The sequence below is a fragment of the Panthera leo genome, chromosome F3, assembly GCF_018350215.1.
Source record: "Panthera leo isolate Ple1 chromosome F3, P.leo_Ple1_pat1.1, whole genome shotgun sequence".
Classification (NCBI taxonomy): domain Eukaryota; kingdom Metazoa; phylum Chordata; class Mammalia; order Carnivora; family Felidae; genus Panthera; species Panthera leo.
In genome coordinates this window covers 64,490,117-64,509,249 of record NC_056696.1, presented here as the reverse complement: position 1 = coordinate 64,509,249, position 19,133 = coordinate 64,490,117, and the positions used below count along the sequence as shown (strand labels likewise).

The 19,133-nt window shown below is 47.6% G+C and overlaps 1 protein-coding gene across 1 annotated transcript in view; it reads right to left on the bottom strand.

The window, feature by feature from the left end:
- Positions 1-2,960: 2,960 nt before the first annotated feature.
- The window catches only part of COPA (COPI coat complex subunit alpha), a 45,335-nt gene continuing 29,162 nt past the window's right edge, over positions 2,961-19,133 (bottom strand). Inside the window, exons 15-33 of the mRNA XM_042924715.1 lie at positions 18,973-19,112; positions 18,079-18,164; positions 17,826-17,964; positions 12,014-12,176; positions 11,769-11,915; positions 10,804-10,993; positions 10,585-10,680; positions 9,096-9,184; positions 8,794-8,917; positions 7,465-7,554; positions 7,166-7,275; positions 6,705-6,782; positions 6,470-6,538; positions 5,812-5,948; positions 5,386-5,572; positions 5,191-5,301; positions 4,704-4,865; positions 3,890-4,084; positions 2,961-3,605 (exon numbers count right to left, since the gene is read on the bottom strand). Of these exons, the coding sequence (XP_042780649.1) occupies positions 3,546-3,605; positions 3,890-4,084; positions 4,704-4,865; positions 5,191-5,301; positions 5,386-5,572; positions 5,812-5,948; positions 6,470-6,538; positions 6,705-6,782; positions 7,166-7,275; positions 7,465-7,554; positions 8,794-8,917; positions 9,096-9,184; positions 10,585-10,680; positions 10,804-10,993; positions 11,769-11,915; positions 12,014-12,176; positions 17,826-17,964; positions 18,079-18,164; positions 18,973-19,112 (2,373 nt within the window). The 3' untranslated portion in view covers positions 2,961-3,545. The remainder of the gene's footprint in view (positions 3,606-3,889; positions 4,085-4,703; positions 4,866-5,190; positions 5,302-5,385; positions 5,573-5,811; positions 5,949-6,469; positions 6,539-6,704; positions 6,783-7,165; positions 7,276-7,464; positions 7,555-8,793; positions 8,918-9,095; positions 9,185-10,584; positions 10,681-10,803; positions 10,994-11,768; positions 11,916-12,013; positions 12,177-17,825; positions 17,965-18,078; positions 18,165-18,972; positions 19,113-19,133) is intronic.

Sequence of the window (19,133 nt, the reverse complement as noted above, 5' to 3'; positions counted from 1 at the left end):
AGGCGGGGCTTCGCGGCGTCCGTGCCTCGGCCCCGCCCCGCGCCCCTCCCCTTGTCCTCGTGCAACCAGTAGTAGTGCAGGCCGGGCCGGAGCCGCCATTTTTAAAGGGACAGGAAGCTCTGTGGGTTGGGTTTTGTTTTTTTTTTTCTTTCTCGCCAGGAACCGTTGAACTAACGGAGTGAAACTCACTGTGAAATTCTAGCAGGTTACTGATTAGCCCGGCTTCCTTTATTTCAACTTCTCGCGTTATCCAGAGAAGAGGCTCTTTCATCATATGCTTCTCAACACTTAGCACTCTCTGACATTCTATTGATTTTACTTCCTTGTTTACACTGGCCCCCCAGGCACTGCGTGGAATTTGAACACCCAGCGGGCGAGGACTGCCATCCGTGGTCTTCACTGATGTAAGCTCAGCTCCTAGGCGAGGGCCTACAACCCCGCTGGCGCTCACTGGCCACTCGCAGCCCTCCCGGACCCTGATGAGGCACACTTCACCGCGGGATCCGGCGGCTGTCTCTCATTTCCTGTTCTCCGACAGGGTTGCCAGAATGAAGGACACAGGACTAGGAGCTTAGTTAGAGCACAGGGTGCGTTGGAGCAATTCAGGCAGAAAAAGCAAGTCTGGAACCTCGGACTGAGCCAGAGGACCATTCATCGTGGTAGCTATAGACCTACCTTCCCCGAACCATCCCCTTTTCTCCATATAGAACCCAACCTCTAATCCAGTGAAGCGGGGGGGAGCCTCGGTAAAAGACAACTCCAGACACCCCTTCCCTCCTCCGGGATGGTTCTCCTCTTCAGATGGGTCAGAGCTGCCTCCCACGCAAATCTGTGTTAGCATTTAGAGCGCACCCACTGTTGTGCAGGATCCTGTGCGGGGCACAACCCCGGAGAGTGACACAGATGGGACTAGCCCCTGCTGTAAAAGAGCTGCCTGAGGATTAGGCTGGAGGTAGGATGAGACTGACAGGTACACACAGTAAGGATGATACAAGGCAAATGTCTTCACAGAAGGGTCAAGCGCTATAAAGCTTAAAAGGGAGAAATCACATCTGAGTGAAGTCACTTAGGGGCGCTCGGGTGGCTCAGCCGTTTGAGCGTCTGAGTTTGGCCCAGTTTGGCTCACAGTTCATGAGTTCAAGCCCCGCATGGGACTCCTGCCGTCAGCGGCAGAGTCCCCTCTTTCTGCCCCTCCCCCACTCACGTTTTCTCTCGAAAGTAAACATTAAAAACAAAACAACACTAAACTAAATGAAGTCACTTCATGGCTTCCGTCCTTAGCTTCCTAAACGCACACTTGAGTACCGTGTCGGGTACCAGATTAGGTACTCTTTCCGGCACAGATAGGGCACAGGGTTTGTAAATCATACCTGTGCAAATCGTACTGTGTTCTTCCAGACACAAGTGGTGAGGAGAAAACATTCTGAACTGAAAGTCAGAAGACTTAAGTCCCAGTCCCAATTCTGTAACTAAGTACTTTTTTTTTTTTTTTTTTTAACATTTATTTATTTTTGAGACGGAGAAAGACAGAGCATGAACGGGGGAGGGTCAGAGAGAGGGAGACACAGAATCCAAAACAGGCTCCAGGGTCTGAGCTGTCAGCACAGAGCCCGACTCGGGGCTCGAACTCACGGACCGCGAGATCATGACCTGAGCCGAAGTCAGCCGCTGAACCGACTGAGCCACCCAGGCGCCCCCGTAACTAAGTACTTTTGTTCAAAACCCTTTATCACTCTAGGCCTCAGATTAAAGTTCTTTTCAATTCTAAACTTCTATAACCTAATCCTTCTCTGATTAACCGCTTTCTCCCCAACACCTGTTATTCCAGGCTTTCTCATTTAACTCCAACCCACTTACATGTATGTCTCTAATAGGACTATAGTTATATCAAGCACATATTATAGGTATTTCGCCTGGCTTTATACTATTATGTTAATATAAACATGTTAATAAGAAAAATACTGGAGGTAAAAAAAAAAAAAAAAAAGAAAAATACTGCAGGTAACTGGAGAGAACTACGATGGAGTTGAAACATGATTTGTCCTTTGCATCATCTCTTAAACTTGCTTCTGCTTTTCTATCCTTACTAGTGTGATACTCCTAGCACCTCCTTTCCATATTTATTCACCTCCTGCCTAATGTACAGTGAAAGTTGTTGCCAAACCTTATTTTACAGCATTTTTAAAATGCTTATTTTTGAGAGAGAAACAGAGTGAGAGTGGGGAAGGGACAGAGAGAGGGGGAGACACGGAGTCCAAAGCAGGCTCCAGGCTCTGAGCTATCAGCCCAACGTGGGGTTCGAACCCACAAACCGTGAGATCACGACCTGAGCTGAAGCCGGATGCTTAACCGACTGAGCCACCCAGGCGCCCCTGAAACGGAGTTTAAAAGGAAAAGTACAAACTGTAATCAAAAACACAGCATGCCAATCTACCCAATGTAGTCTTAGCACACGACAAGCAAAACCCTGTATTGCCAATGTAACCGCTGTAACATGTGTATTACCTGTAAAACGTCTAGAACAGCGAGAAGTACCCGGTAGGTGCTCAGTAAGTACTGGCTATAACTAGCAAAAGGGGAAAGGTTGCTGTCAGTAACGGAACAGGGGAGCTACTTGCTATGTTCTCACAGTTTAATATATCCTATGAAAAAAATGTATTTTTTAAAAAGACAGTGGGTGTTTATTACTTTTGTAATTAAAAAAAAGATATCGGGGTGCCTGGGTGGCTCAGTCCGTTGAGCATCCAACTTCGGCTCAGGTCACAACCTCACGGTTTGTGGGTTCAAGCCCCGGGTCGGGCTCTGCACTGACAACGTGGAACCTGGAGCCTACTTCAGATTCTCTGTCTCACTCTCTCTACGTAAAAAAAAAAGAAGAAGAAAAAGACACCTGGTTTGGTGGGGCAGCTACATAAAGTAGGAACGTGAGAGTGTCCAGGAAACAAATGGAGCCACAAAACTGTCATAGAAATTTACTTTATTAAGTGTGAGAAACAAACACAAGAACAATGGCTATAAAGAACAAACCAAAGAAAAGTGATGTGCATTCTTGGGAAACCAGTTTCTTCTCAGACTTTTGAGTTCCTGGGCACACACAGGGTACCTGCCTGGGAGTTCACATGCCCAAGGAAAACGGCGTGGGGGGGGGGATGGCTAAGAGTCTGCTGTGGCTGAGTAAAAGTTACGGTCTTATTTATCACATCCGGCTTCCATCCAAAAGAAAGATACAAAGGTGGTGGGGAGGGAAAAGATAAACACTGAAGGAATGCAGTAGGCAAAGTTTCATCACGGAACTTTCATCTGTTCCTTGAGCGATCTAAGCTGGGAGGGAGATCACCACAACTGTAGTCACCTTGACAAGACGACAGAGAGGTCTAGACATTTTGATTAACCAGAGAAGAGGAGAAAGGGACATTAAGTTTTAGGGCAGGACAGCTCAATGTCGATAATTTGAAGGGCAGCTGAGGAAGAAAGAAGTTAGGATATAGAGATTGGTTCTCTAGAGGAAAATACGGTGTTTGACCCTGCACGCACCAGAGGGAGCCTCAGCGGAACTGCAGAGGACTGATCCTTAAACCGATGACATCTTTGCCAATCTCTGTCACCTGTGGAAAAGGAAACAGAGAAAAGTTAGGGAATCTGCGAGGGTGCACAGCCCAGAAAGCTTACTCCCTCCACTCCTCAGTGAGTACAGCAGAGTATGTGGTTAAGATCTGTTACTGCTCAGTAAACAGCAATGGGGAGAAGCTCTAGTTTTCTTTAGTATCACTGTCTCAAGGAGCTAGAGGCAAAAACGGAAGAAAAAAAGAACCAACACGCTATTTTCTATTTTCTCTTTCTTTCCTCTTCCCTCCAGATCCCGGATGTCTTTCTAGAGGACAGTACTTACTGTAGTGACCTTGCAGACTTGACCCTTGAACTCAGGGGAATAGCAGGCCCCACTGAGTGGACATTTCTCCACTGGCTTCCCACGGTAGATGGGCCGGTAAGACGCAGCACAGATGTCAAAGGGGTTGTGCATGTCGTAGCTGAGCTGGCAGGCGTCTGTGGGGTTCTTCTCACACGCAGACAGAATTTTGCGGGTCTAAGGGAGGGAAGGAGTATTTTATTTAAGAGGACTGAAAGCTGCACGTCACAACTCACCACGGTTCAGTAACTTCCTTGACTCGAGATGCCATTGTACCGAGTGAACGAGTTGGACAGGACACACGTGAAGGGGTCACAACTACGACCACTCCTGCTGCATCAGGATCTCCCCTTCTCAGTATCAGTGGTTCCACGGATCTAGACCCACAGTCCTCCACCAAGCCTGGAGATTATCAGAGCCAGGACTCAAAGGGTTAAAACTGGCTTGCACCGCCCAGGAGGAATGCCTTCAGAGACCCCAAGTAACGGGACCTGTGTGCGGAGGTTAGCAGTGGTGGGAACGGGTAGCAGAGCTCAGGGACGGGAAGGCGGAGCTCTTCTAGTTGGCAGGTCACTCTACACCTGTGCCTTGTCTGAAGGAGTCACGAGTTCGCTTTCCAAGAGCAAAAGGAAGCACCCTTGCCACTAAGTAAAGAGAAGACGGCATTCGGTTGCCTCCTTCTGTTGAATGTTGTTAATCAGTGCTTTGTTTTTAGAGGCAAAGGCCTTGGCCTCTACTCCCTCCATGTGAGAGCCGGTCTGGTCCCTTTATGCCTGAGGAAGGAGTTCCCATCTACCTGTTGAGCCACCTCTGGCTTGGGCCCAAGTTCCAACAGGCGCCGAGCAAAGGTGGCAGCCGTCTTAAAGTTCTTGAGCTTGAAGAAGAGGTTGAGGGCCGTGCGCAGCACCAGGATCATGTGCACAGGCTGCAGGTTGGAGTGGGTGAAATAGGCTGCCATCTGGTGGACAGAGAGGGGGACACATGCCAGGCTGATGGTACAGCAGACATAGGTCATTTATGGGCTGCGGCCCACGCAGTAAACACAACACAAAGCAAACGAAAACGGGGCTGACTACGAGGCAGAGCGATCTTCTGCCCCCGGGGTGTGAAGGACTGATGGAATGAAGAAGCGGAGAAAAACACACCCTCTCCTCAGGGAAGTAGCCCCACACTTCTCTTACTCCCCAGACTGAAATGTGGGTTTGGACTTTAAGAATTCAGACCTAATGGAGGCTGAAGGGGCGGACCTCTCTGCACCGTGCAGAAGCCCAGAGAGATCGTACCTCACAGATGCGCTTCTGCTGTTCCAGAGTCTCTTTGGGCAGCTTCTTTCTTTCTATCTCCATGGACAGGCCCACGATGTACTCACGGCAAATGGTGATAAGCTGCTGGGCCTTGAGAGAGGGGCAAAGCAAGGTCACGGCACAGAGGCAAGACCGTGAGGGTGCCCGGGGCTAGGATGGGCTACCCCCTCCTACCTCCGCAATCTCCTGCTTATTGTCCACGACGAGGAGGGGCACGCTGAGTAAAATGGCACGGAATTTCTCCACGGCCTCCTCGAACTTGCCAACTGTGGTGAGCTGGTAGCATAGCTGTAGCCGCTGAATGAGGTCATTGAGCCTCAGGCCCACGGCTGGCACGCCATTCTTCAGCCCCGCATCCTTCCTGGAAGTTTGGAAAAGTAGGAAGAAAAAGGGATAACCCGGAAGCCGCTAGACTCAAAGGGGAAACAGGTGGGGGAACTGGACGCGGATGTATAAACCAAACCTCACAGAGTGTCGAGCCCAAGTTCCTTCCTACTAGGAAACCTCCCCTCTGGGACGACCATTAACTGTCCCTCAGGCTATCATCTGAAATATCCACCCCACGTGGAAGACACAGAAGCCAGGAGCAAGGGGCCTTACCAATTGCGATTAGGGTAGCCATACATGGAGGGCAGGCAGGGCAGAGCCTGATAGGTGGTGCGGCCTCGGGCGTAGGTCTGTAGGAACAGTTGCTTGTAGGGGCCAAACTGGGTCACCCCCACCTGGTCGTGAAGGAGCTAGAATATAAGAGGAAAGAACTATAAAAATTGGGACCTTGCCACTGCAAAACTAGCTAACCTTGGGCAAGGTACTTAACTTCTCTGTACTTGTTTCCTCATCAGTAAATTATACTTAATTATAGGGCCTACCTCGTTTAGTAATACCTATAAAGCATTCAGGATAGTGCCTGACACACAGTGTGTCAATGTTAGCGGTTGTTGCATTTGTACTTACTGGAGTTACTGCTGTTGCTATCGTAACGTATTGTAACATACCCGCTCCTGAGGGGGCACTAACTTACTGATGTGAACCAGAAAGCAGACTATAAATGGGTGGGAGATGGCTGCAAAGATCCACCCGGTAGAAGAAGGCCTTAGGAGGCTACCTTCCCTAGGCAAGACCGGGGTTTCCACGATAAATGCACGCCTCTGCCCTCGTGCATAGGTTAATTTCCATTTGGTTAAGAGGAGTCAACCGTCTCCCTGGGGACCCCGGGCGAGAAACACTCCGCAAGAGCCAACGTTACTCTAAGACTTACCCGCATGGCTGTTTCAAAAGAGCCTGCCAGGATGTGATCGACTGGAAGCTGAGAGTTATTGCACCAGATCTAACAAGAAACAGAAAACCCAAGCCAACTGAAACACAGCCCCTTCTCTTCCCAAAGTACCCTCCCCTGTACCTAGAGCAGAAGAGTAGCCACGTTCTTTACACACGAGTCCAGCAGAGCCAGCTCAGAAACATTCATGCCCGCAGGGTGGCGCTTCCCTGCTCACCTGAGCTGGGCTGGTTCCCTTGGTGGGAGGCACAAAGAACCCGTCGTCAGCACCCCCGGCTGCCCCAGGGGGTACATCCTAAGAGAAAAAACATCAGTCATTCATAAGCTATTCAAGCACTTTGTTCTGATAAGTCTAAACACAGTCCTTGACCTTGCTCCCAGCCTCGACCGGGGAGGAAGGGGCGGGGGGCACTAGTGGGAGAAGACCCTCAAAACAGGGGCAGCTTCACCAGTAACAAAACGATAAACCAAAAGCTCCAATTCAGACGACAAAGCTTGCTGCCTTTTCATAAGCTGCTGTTGCTGCAGCCTGACCGGCTGATGGGAGATAAGCATCAGGTCGGGAGGATCGACACCCCCTCCCTTCTGGGGGCCTCGGGACGGGTGGGGGGCAGTATGGCCACCGGCTTTCACAGGGAGACCCAGAGGGAGCCTCCCCGGGGCGAGAACCCCACACACCAGCTCAGGAGGGAGTTCCAGGTCCTCTTCCACATCCCAGCCGCCTCCTTCTTCCTGTCCCCTGCCAAGAGCGTCATCCCCCAGGCCATCCGTAGCCTCCACAAACCCATCTGTAAGGAAAATCCAGGCTCAAAGCGGATTTGCAGTGACGGAATTTCAGCATGAAGCAAGCCCAAAGCCGGGATCCTTGTCGGTTCCGCGGTCTGGAAGCCTGCAGAACCGCCCCACGGCCCAGCCCCCACCCGTCCCCCCACCCCAGGCCACCCATCCTGCCAGGAGACCCCCAGAAGAACTCTCACCTTCATCCAGCTGCAGCTCCGCATCCTCTCCCCAGCCTTCGGTACCAACGGTGTCAATGTCAATATCAGCAGCCAGGGCTCCTCCCTTGCCTACAGACAGAAGAACACAAAGGAGCTGGTTATAGCCAGGCAAGTCTGAGATCCGGCCTCTTCTGCAAGCAAGCTGCGTCCTTACAAAAGCAGATGCCAAGCCTCTGTCCACTTAGTGTTTTTATTATTTACTTCTGTAGTACAGACGCTATGCTACCTTGCAGCAGGTTTCAAAAAGAGAGGAGGTAGAAGAGAGATGGGAACAACTGGCCTTGCTGACACCAAACACCACCCCCTGAACCGTTTTTTTACTTAGCAACTCCTGGAGTCTCCTGCCGAGATCTCTAAGTTACTGCCACTCCAGCGTGTGCAGGGCACGGGGACACAGGGTAGGTCAGAGACGGAGGAGAGGGCGGGGCTGGGCACAAAATGCCCTGGGGTCCATCTAGGCTGTCAGCCAGGAAAAATAAGCCAGCAGACATCTCCAAAACAACAGGAGCAGGTAAGGGTGGGAGTGGGGGACGGTGGTAGCACACATCTGCAAACGCCCACGGGACAGAGTCTGACATTGCTGCTTCGGTGCCTTAACACTGTCCCTCACGAATGATGAGATACTGACCAGGACTGACCACACAGACGCTAAAACCTGAGGAAACACACCCACGTGGTCACAGTGGCTGCCCGAGGCCTGGACTAAGACAACTCTCTTTTCTCCCCCTATTTTCCAAATTCTAATCATCTCATATACTCTTATTTAATTTTTAAAAGATGGGATGTCTAGGTGGCTTAGTCGGTTAAGCTCAGGTCTTGGTCTTGGGGTTGTGAGTTCAAGCCCCACATTGGGTTCCACACTGGGTATGGAGCCTGCCTCTCTCTCTACTTATTAATCCATACATACATCGATCTATTTATTAATACATACATACATATATACATAAACACAGGGCGCCTGGGCGACTCAGTGGGTTAAAAGCATCCGACTCTTGATTTCAGCTCAGGTAACGATCTCACAGTTCCTGAGTTCCAGCCCCAAGTCAGGCTCTGCGCTGATAGCACGGAGCCTGCCTGGGATTCTCTGTCTCCCCCTCTCTCTGCCCTTCCCTTGCATGCTCGCTCTCTCTCTCTCTCTCTCCGTCCCTCCCTCCCTCAAAAATAAACAAACATTAAAAAAAAACAAACAAACGTACCACAGCTCAGACTGGCGTGTCACTGCTCCAGAGCTGAGGGTGCTCTGGAGGACAGCTCTTCACAACACAAACACACGACAACAAAAACACTATAGGAGGGGTGGGCACTTACCCTTGCCGGCAATGGAGCCTTCAAAGAAGCCTTTGGATACAGTCAGTAACGGCCAATTGGTATCCAATGGCATGATAGGTGCAGGCGGCTGGAGCAGCTTGGCATTAGGGTCAATGTCTGGGATCTGAAAGGCAGAAGGTTAAAAGCAAACATGTGGGGAAGTTTACAGAGCCTCCTTTGACCTCATTTATTCCTCTGCCTCCCCTGCTAACCAGATGGGAGAGTGACACTTGTAGGTTTAAACTGTCCCCCGATCTCAGAGTTAATTCTGTAATCAGACACTCACGTAAATAAAAACTTACTGTCTCCTTCTCTGGGTCAAATGTCTCCTTCAGGCTCTCGGCTTCTTCATCTAAGCCATGAGTAGCAGCTGTGAGATAGGCCAGGGACTCTGTAGAGAAAACAGACTTTGTGGTAGAGGGTCCAAGATGTCCCCCGGCGGTCTCCGCCTCCTGGTATTCAAGCCTGTGCACCATCCCCTCCCCTAAACCGTGGAACGGACTTAACTTGCTTCCAACAAACAGGACGTGGCAGAAGCCACGGAATACCACTTCCAAGATTGGGATACAAAGAGCGGGGCCTCCACCTGGATGCCATTGCCTGCTCTGAGGGAAGCCAGCTGCCGTGTCGCAAACTGCCCTATGGAGACGCCTGTGTGGCAGAAGGTTGACATTTCCCAGCCATCAGCCCGCAAGGACCGGAGGACTGCCTGCAGCCATGCAGGGAGCGTGGGAAGGGATCCTCCCCACTTGAGCCGGAGACATCCGCAGTCTTGGCCAACACCCTACCCTGATGCAGACTCCTGACACACAGTGAGCCAGAGGTACCCAGCTAAGCCACGCTGTAAACCGAGGTAACGTGCATTTGTTGCTCTAAGCTGCTCAACTCTAGGGTAATTTGCCACACGGCAGCAAGTGACTGATGTACTCGCTTATCCTTAAGCTCTAGCATCGATGCTGACAAGAACCTGGGAATCGTCCCTGACTCCAATCCTCACATCCCACATCCAGCCCTTCGACAGATCACATTGTTTCCACCCGCGCAAGATATGCGGAGTCTGACCCCTTCACTCCTTAGCACCGTCATCCAAATCACATCTTCCTTGTCTCCTGGCGTATCTCAAATGCTAGCACTGTGCTTGGTACATAGTGGGTTCTCAGAAAATTCCCTTTGAGAATATATAAACAAGTAAATAAGAGGGCACCTGGGTGGCTGTGGCTCAGTCAGCTGAACGTCCGACTCTTGGTTTCAGCTCAGGTCCTGATCTCAGTTCAGGGGTTCAAGCCCCACGCTGGACTCCACGCTAACAGCACACAGCCTGCTTGGGATTCTCAATCTCTCCCCCTCTCTCTGCCCTTCCCCACTCGCACGCACGCACGTGCTCTCTCTCTCAAAATAAATAAATAAACTTGAAAAAACACGACTATAACAAATTAAGTGAATGAGTAAAACCTCCAGACTTGAAGTAAAAAAAAAAAAAAACTCTAACAACCTCTAACCAACTATATTTACTAGAGTATCTGCTTCAGGACCTTTTAAAACCTCCTAACCTCCTAGTTCCTCCTGACTATTAACTGTTTTCCTAAGAGTGCTTGGACAGACTGAATATTCTGGCTGTACCTCCCTTTGGCCCTGAAGCATGCCTTCTGAGCATGGTAGGAGCATGCTGTCTCTTCTGGAAAAATGCACAACAAAGGGAAATACCTCACCACTATACGTGGGTAACTCACCACGAAGAGAAAATACTTTCTAAGCCGCAAAGGAGCTGGTGAGTCCCGCATGCTTACTTACTCTGCCCACAGTTCTTCAGGATCCGCACCCGCTCAGACACGTCACCCAGGTAGAGTGCATTCTGATAATGGCCACTCATGTCCTTTCGGATCTCAGCTGCATCAAGTCAGTAAGACACCAGGTTAGGTCTTCTTTCCGAAGTTCCCTCTCTCCTCCCCTCTACCTGCCTTCACCTTCCCTCAAGGCCCCCACTCCCCACCCTTAGCTTCTGGGGCTCACCAATCTTCATCATCTTGCGAAGTTTCTCCAGGTTGCCAGTGATAAGGTACAAGAAAGAAAGTTTGTCGAAGTTTTTGGTGCGTTGATAACACATTTCCACAATCTGGTGGTTCCCCTGTAGCAAGGCCACTTCTCCCAGCTTTTCCCAGCAGTTCTTGTCATCCAGTGCTTTGGCTGCTTCCAGAGCAATCTAAAGAACCCCCAGGGTCAGAGGTCACAGGTTGGCGGGTACCTTGACTCAAAACCAGGGACCATGGTCGAAGTATCCGCCTCTACATAAATCTCCCGCAGACTCTCTACACTTGCAATCACGCCTACCATTCAGTCTAATTCTACTGAAAATCCTATCCCCAAACAGGATCCCTTTGGCTCCACGGAGAGAAGAATCCCATCGCACATCCTCCTCCTCAGAAATTTACTCTGACAAACAAAATCATCTCCTAGCAGTTGCTGACTCCACAGGGTCAATTCTTGCTTAGCTACCTTATTTTCCACCTGCTGGGTCTAAAGATCTCCGGGGGCTTTAGAAAAGATAAGAAGTAATAAGGGAGTTCAGAACCAGAGAGTCAATGTACCTAAGCCACCTCCCCATTTAAAAATAATGCCTGTACATCTAGGTCCCAATACTTCCTAAGGCCCTGTTCATCTGAGCAGCCAATCGGCAAGTAAAAGGTGAAGGAAATGAGAACTTGCAGAGTCCCTGCCGTGTTGCTCCTACGCTAGAGGCTACTGGATTCAGAGTAACGGACAATGAGGACGGTAGCATTGCTGTGGCGGAAGCAGAGGCAGCAAGTAGCAGAGACGGGCAAGCCGCAACAGGAAGACAGCTCCATCTGACGACCGGACCACCTCAGACTCCATCCTCCCCGCTGAAGAGGCAAGCCCGGAATATGCCCTCACACCGCAGCCCGCACCCTCTCACGTTCTCTGTGACGACGCGGGGCTCAGGACCCCGTCCCCCTCACCTCGATGTTCCCACACTCCAGTGCCAGGCTAAAGCGAGTTTTCTCGTCCTTGACGAAATGCAAGGCCACCTCAGGGTAGCCCTTCTTCTGGAGGTAAGCGATGATAGACTGGCCAACTAGTTTCGCATTTCTCACCATGTGCAGCACCTAGACGTGTGGGGTGCGGCAGGGCAGGAAGGAGACATGACTCGGGGAGAAAGCAGTGCTGCCCTCTCGCACCCCTAGGGGGCCCTCTCGTTTCGTACCTCATCATATTTTCTGTTGATCAGGGCCAGCTTGAACTTGAACTCCGTGGGATCAATGGTGAGCACCCGAGGACGACACTCCCTATCCAGGCAATACACATTGTTGCCCTTCACCCGCGTGACATAGATGGGTAAATCCAGAGTTCGGATGATCCCGTAGTCCCTGCAAACAGGAGTTAGCGGATTCAACCTTCAGCGAGCGAGGGGGAAAATCTAGCCTGGGAGGACATGGAGCAAGACTAGGACACGACTTTGGATCTTCTCGCTGCTCTTCTGCCAAGTGCCATTTGCACAGCGGTATAGACAGGAAGTGGTTCAAAAGAGAGCAGAGCTAAATGCCACGTTTACTGCTTTTATTCTTCTGCATGAAGCGGGAAAAGATAGGGCCGATGGTCTGATCTTTCCTCATAAGCTATTACTCTGGGAGCTAACAGACATGGCTGCAGGAATCAGGCCTGAAAGTTAAATCTTAAGTTCTGACGTACAATCACTGGGCCACTAGGGGCAGCTGAAGTCTCTCCTTGCAGCTACAGGTGGAAGTGGAAGAGAGGGAGACGTGAAGTCTGACACACACGAGAAACGGTAAAAGGCAAAAATAATTTTAAACTGAACGCAAATTAAAAATGTATAATCTAGGGCGTTAAGTGCACATACTGCATTAGAAGAAACGCTGAAAACTAATGAGCTCTATACAAATACATTGGAAAATTAATAAATACAATAAAAATAAGCCAGCAACTCAAAAATTTGTTCCTTTACAAGTTAAACCAGAGTATACTTCGAAAAAAGAAGCCAATCATAAAATTAAGAAATAGAAAAAAGAAACAAAATACAGCAGTTCAAGAAAGGCAAAAGCTAAATAAAATTCATAAACCTCTTATGAGTCATAAAGAAGATGTGGTTTATACTACTTGGCAATGAGAAAGAATGAAATCCTGCCATTTGTAGCAACTTGGATGGAACTGGAGGGTATTATGCTAAGTGAAATAAGTCAGGCAGAGAAAGATAGATATCATATGTTTTCACTCATATGTGGAACCTGAGAAACTTAACAGAAGACCATGCGGGAGGGGAAGGGGAAAAAAAATAGTTACAAACAGAGAGGGAGGGAGGCAAACCGTAAGAGACTCTTAAATACAGAGAACGAACTGAGGGTTGATGGGGGAGGCAGTGGGAGAGGGAAAAATGGGGGATGGACATCGAGGAGGGCCCTTGTTGGGATGAGCCCTAAGTGTTATATGTAAGCGATGAACCGTGGGAACCTACCCCCAAAACCAAGAGCACATTTTATATACTGTATGTTAGGCAATGTGACAATAAATTACATATTAAAAAAAAAATAAAAATAAAAAATAAACCTTTTGTGACTCTAATTAAGAAGAAAAGACAAAATGGCCAAAATAGGAATGAAAAAGGGGATATTCTTAGAGCTCCTGCAGGATGAGGGTGGGCGTAAACTTTTTTAAATGAGCAAATTCCAAGAAAAGTAAAATTTACCAAAACTGACTAAAAACAAATAGAAAACCCCGACAGTCCTATAACTGTTACACAAGATAAACTGAAACTGAGTCACAAAAAATCCTCCTATAAAAGAAAGTCCTAGGATGGGGGCTTCACTGGATGACTTCACTGGCAAATTCTACCCAATATTCCAGGAAGAATTAAACCCAATCTTATTACAAACTCACTAAGAGAACAGAAGAAGGTATATTATTTTCCTTATTTTATGAAATTTGCACAACCTCAATACCAAAACCTGGCAAAGACAGAAAGAAAAAGGGAAGTCGTAGACCAATCTCATTTATATATATACGTGGATGCAAAAACCCAAAACAAAATATTAGCAAACTAAAACTAGCAGTATCAGAAAAGGGTAAAACATCATAACCAAGTTAGATCTGTATCAAGAATACAATGTTGGTCTCGTATTTTTAAAAAATCAATTTAATTCACTACACTAATCAACAAAAGGAGAAAAATCCTAGGACTACCTCGGTATACGCAGTAAAAAAAATTTTATGTAATAAAATTCAGTATTTATCTGAGATACAGGACAGACATCCCTTAATAAGTAGAAGCTATCTCTAAAGAAATCTACAGCAAGCTTAGGTAATGCCAATACACTGAAAGCTTGCCCTTTAAATTGGGACCAAGACGAAAAAGTCTACTTTCATCATGTGTATTTGACACTATGTTGGAGATCCTGGTCAGTGCAGCAAGACAAGGAAAATACAAGAAAGTATAAGTACTGGAAAAGAAGAAACAAACGGTCAATTACCCACAGATGCTATGATTACTTACAAAAATAAGGCAAATTACTAGAAATAAAAGTCTAATAAGATCTCTGAAATCAATTTAGAAACTTAATTATATTTCTAAATATCATCAGAACTTAGAAAGTTAAATTTTTAAATGGATAGTTTCCACTAAATTTTTTTAATGTTTATTTTTTGAGAGAGCGAGCAAGCAAGCGAGCACAAACAGGGAGGGGCAGAGAGAGAGGGAGACACAGAATCTGAAACAGGTTCCAGGCTCTGAGCTGTCAGCACAGAGCCCGATGCGGGGCTCGAACTCACGGACTGCGAGATCATGACCTGAGCTGAAGTCAGCCGCTTAACCGACTGAGCCACCCGGGCGCCCCAGAAGGTTAAATTTTAAATGGATAGTTTCCATTAAATTTTTTAATGTTTATTTTTTGAGAGAGCGAGCGAACGAGCGAGCACAAACAGGGGAGGGGCAGAGAGAGAGGGAGACACAGAATCTAAAGCAGGTTCCAGGCTCTGAGCTGTCAGCACAGAGCCTGACACGGGGCTCGAACGCGCGAATCGTGTGAGATCATGACCTAAGCTGAAGTCAGACGCTCAACCGAGTGAGCCACCCAGGTGCCCCATATCCATCAACAAATAGCGCTGAAAACTGCCAAGTGCCTAAAATAATCTAACTAAAGAAATCCAAGATCTCTATGGAGAAAATTCTAAAAACTTTACTGAAAGATGTTCCAGAAGACCTAAATAAATTAAAACAAAAAATTTTTTAAGTTTATTTATTTTGAAAGAGAGTGTGTGCAGGAAGGATAGAGAGAGAGGGAGAGAGAGAGAATTCCAAGCAGTCTCCACACTGTCAGTGTGAGGTGCCAGATGCGGGGCTTGACCTCACGAACCCGTGAGATCATGATTTGAGCCAAATTTAAGAGTTGGAGTCCTGCATTGGGCTCTGTGCTGGCAGCATGGAGCGTGCTTGGGATTCTTTCTGTGTTGCTCTCTTTCTCTCAAAATAAATTAAAAAAAAAAAAAAAAAAAAAAGTGGATGCTTAACCAACTAAGCCACCCCAGTGACCCGATAATTTTTTTTTAGAGGGAGAAGAGTGCTAAGGCACGGAAGAGGGGCAAAGGGGGAGAGAAATTCTCAAGTAGTCTCCATACTCAGCGTGGAGCCTGATATGGGGCTTGATCTCACGACCCTTGAATCAGTCCTGAGCCAAAATCAAAAGTTTGACACAACCAACTGAGCCACCCAGGCGCCCCACAAAAGACCTAAATAAATGAAGAGTTACTACACCATGTTCACAGACCAGGAAATTTAATATTGCGAAGATGTCAATTACGTCCAAAACAATAAACGCCCTCAATGCAATCCCAACTGAAATCACAATAGGGCTTTTTGTTTGTTTTATTTCGCATGGAATTTCACAAGCTGATTCTAAAACTTATACTTTAAGGCAAAAACGTTTTGAAAACTTGCCCTTTCAAGGCAAAATTAATTAGAAAATAGCCTATAACTTAAAAGAAAAATAAAAGTAGGAAAGATCTGAGAATCTGCTCTAGCATGTGGGAAGACCCCTAAAGCACAGACCCCAGAAAACAGGTCCTTGCATTTCTGTAAACATGATTTACGTGTGACAAGGAAGGCACTGCAGAACTAGGGGGAAAGGCTGGTCTGTTCAAATGATGTTGGGACAGCTGAGCCTGAAACTGAGCCCCCTCACAGCCCCTCACACCACACACAAATATCAACTTTAGGAAGATCACAGCCCTAGGTATGAAAAACAAAAGTATAGGGGTGCCTGGGTGGCGCAGGTCATGATCTCATGGTTCATGAGCTCAAGCCCCACCTCGGGCTCTGAGCTGACAGTGTGGAGCCTGCTTCAGATTCTCAATCAATTTCTCTCTCTCTCTCTCTCTCTCTCTCTGTTCCTCCCCTACTTGTGTGCTCTCGTGCTCTCTCACAATAAATTAATAAACTTTAAAAAAAAGGGGAAAAGAAAACGAAAAAAAGTATAAAGTTCTTACAACACAATATAAAAGGGGTGTCTGGTATCTGGATGGCTCAGTTGGTTAAGCGTCTAATTCTTGATTTTGGCTTAGGTCATGATCTCATGGTTGTGAGATCAAGCCCCATGCCTGGCTCAGCATGGAGCTCCACACTGAGCCTGCTTAGAATTCTCTCTCCTTCTCTATATGCCCGTCCCCCACTCATGCTCTCTCCACCTCCCGCCCAAGGTAGACAAAAAAACAACAAAAAGTTTCTACAAGAGGATACAAAAGAACGCCTTTATAGCCTTGGAGTCAATAAAGGTTTCTCAAATAAGATACAAAACCCAATATCCACAATAGGTAAGAGTCATAAATTCAACTATATTAACATAACAACATCTATTCATCAAAGGATAGGATATCATGAAAAGAATCAGAAGACAAACTACACAATGGAAGGAGGCATTAAGATTTGTAACATGTAGCCCAAAGGACTGACGCTCAAATATATGAAAAACTCCTAAAGTAACCAGGATAGATAACCCATTAAACAAAAACAGATAAAAGTCCTGAACAAAATTCACAGAAAAGGGAACCCTGAGGGGTGGTCAACTGAAAAGTTGCTCACTCTCATTAGGAATCAGAGAGTGGCAAAGCTAAATGACAGTGAGATGCCATCACGGATCCACCATAAAGACAAAAGAAGTCTGACAAAGCCAAGCGTTGGCCAGGATGACAAGCGAGGAAGCTTTGATACGATGCTGATGGCCGTGCAAATCAGTACAGCCACTTTGGAAAGCAGTTTCACGTTACCTAGTGAATGTGAAGAGACGCACACTCTACGATCCAGCAATTTGGTTCCGGACACTCCAGAGAAATGTTGTGTGTGTATGCACCAGAAAACAGAGAACACTTTATCACAGGAGCAAAATCCTAGAAATAACTCAAATATCCCTGTAGAGCAGAGCGGATAAACTGTGGTACGTTCACAGAATATTATACAACAACGAAGACAAGTAAATTAGAGCTGTAACGTAGGTATGTACATCTTACAAACAAAATATGGAGCGAAATAAGAGCAAAATAAGCAAAATACGCAAATAACATACTCGGGATGATTTACATGCAGTTCAAAGCAGGCAAAATTAAAACATCATTTGAAGACATACTGGGTGGTAAAATTACAAAGAAAACCTTGGACGAAATTACCATAAAAGTCAGAATAATGTTATCTTTCGGTGGGAAACGGAGGTGGTTGTGATCAACAACCACATGGTGGCAAGAGGCCTCTTCTGTTTCCTGACTTGGGTGGCAGGAACGTTCATTATATGACGATTTGCCATTCTCTACGTATATACTCCGCGTTTTTCTTTATTCGAGTCATAGGTCACGATTTTTTAAAGACTTGAAAAAGAACGTTCAGCTGTGCCCAGCACATATGCGCCAACGATTTTCCACGAAGAAAAGTTCAAGGAGGACTTCAGTTACACCCCTTGAGACGGGACAGTGATTTTAAGAAGCTACCTTCGCCCGCTCTGTGTATCAGAGAATCCACTTACCCAGTGGTGACGGCATATTTGATGTGGTTGCTTGTGGTATAGATAAACACCCCGCTCTCATCCCAGGCCCCGCTCTTGACGCGAATGTTCTCGTGAATGTTACACAGAGCCTCCAGTTTGCGGTTACAGACCACGATGGCTGTAAGAGGCAAAGGCCATGAGTGCCCTGCTGGACAGGGTGAGTGAAGCAGGCTGGCAGGGATGCGAGCGCAGGACTGGTGTCTACGTCAGGGTGGGAATAAGGGAGACTCACCATGCTTGGCCAGTAGTGCTACATGGGACATGTCTGCTGACCAGATAACGTATTTCACCTTGGAAATCTTCACAGATGCCAGAGTCCTGGGACAGAGAAAGGCGAACGTGAGTGGACTTGACTCCAAAGTCCCAGGTCACGACCTACATCCTTTTCATCACCAAATTAAACCCTAATTTCTTAAAATAATACCAACTAGGGGCGCCTGGGTGGCTCAGTCGGTCAAGCGTCCAACTTCGGCTCAGGTCACGATCTCATAGCTTGTGAGCTCGAGCCCCCTGTCAGGCTCTGGGCTGACCGCTCAGAGCCCGAAGCCTGCCTGCTTCAGATTGTGTGTGTGTGTTTCTCTCTCTCTCTGCCCTTCCCCTGCTCGCCTTCTGTCTCTCTCTCACTCAGAAATAAACACTAAAAAATATATATTTAAAAAAATAAAAAATAATACCAAATAAACAGTCCCTGTATTGTAGCTGAGTGATGGAAACACTTCGGCTCACACTGTAGGCTCCCCCGTACCCCCGCCCCCCCCCCCCACCCCAGCCATCAACTCCCTGTCCCTCAGGAATTTGTGTACGTCTGATCTCACCAGAGGACCATAAGCTCCTTTAAGCACAGGATGCCACTCATCCCTACGTGCCCGTGATTCTAAGTGCCGAGAGCATTCTTTGTTCAGGTAAGTGCTCCAAAAACAGATAAATAAGGCCCTCACTGTAACGCTAGTGGGTACGGACAGGATGGACAGTGATCACAGAGGGGAAAAGTGGCAAGAAAGAGTCTCGGAGTTACACACAGAAGTGGTCAAGCCTGAGGCGAACTTCCTGGGGGAAGAGCTCCCACTACAGACGTCCACTCCCATCCACTACATGCCTGTCTGCTTAGGGGCACCTGACACGTTACCGCTTCTGTTGTACGTCAAAGAGCGTGATGGATTCTGCATCTCGGAGCAGGAGGTTTCCTGTGCCAGCATAAAAGATCTCATCGCAGTTGGGCACCTGTACCTTTTTGGTGATCTCATTCTTCAGATTCTTGATCAGAAGCTGAAATAATTATCACAAGTG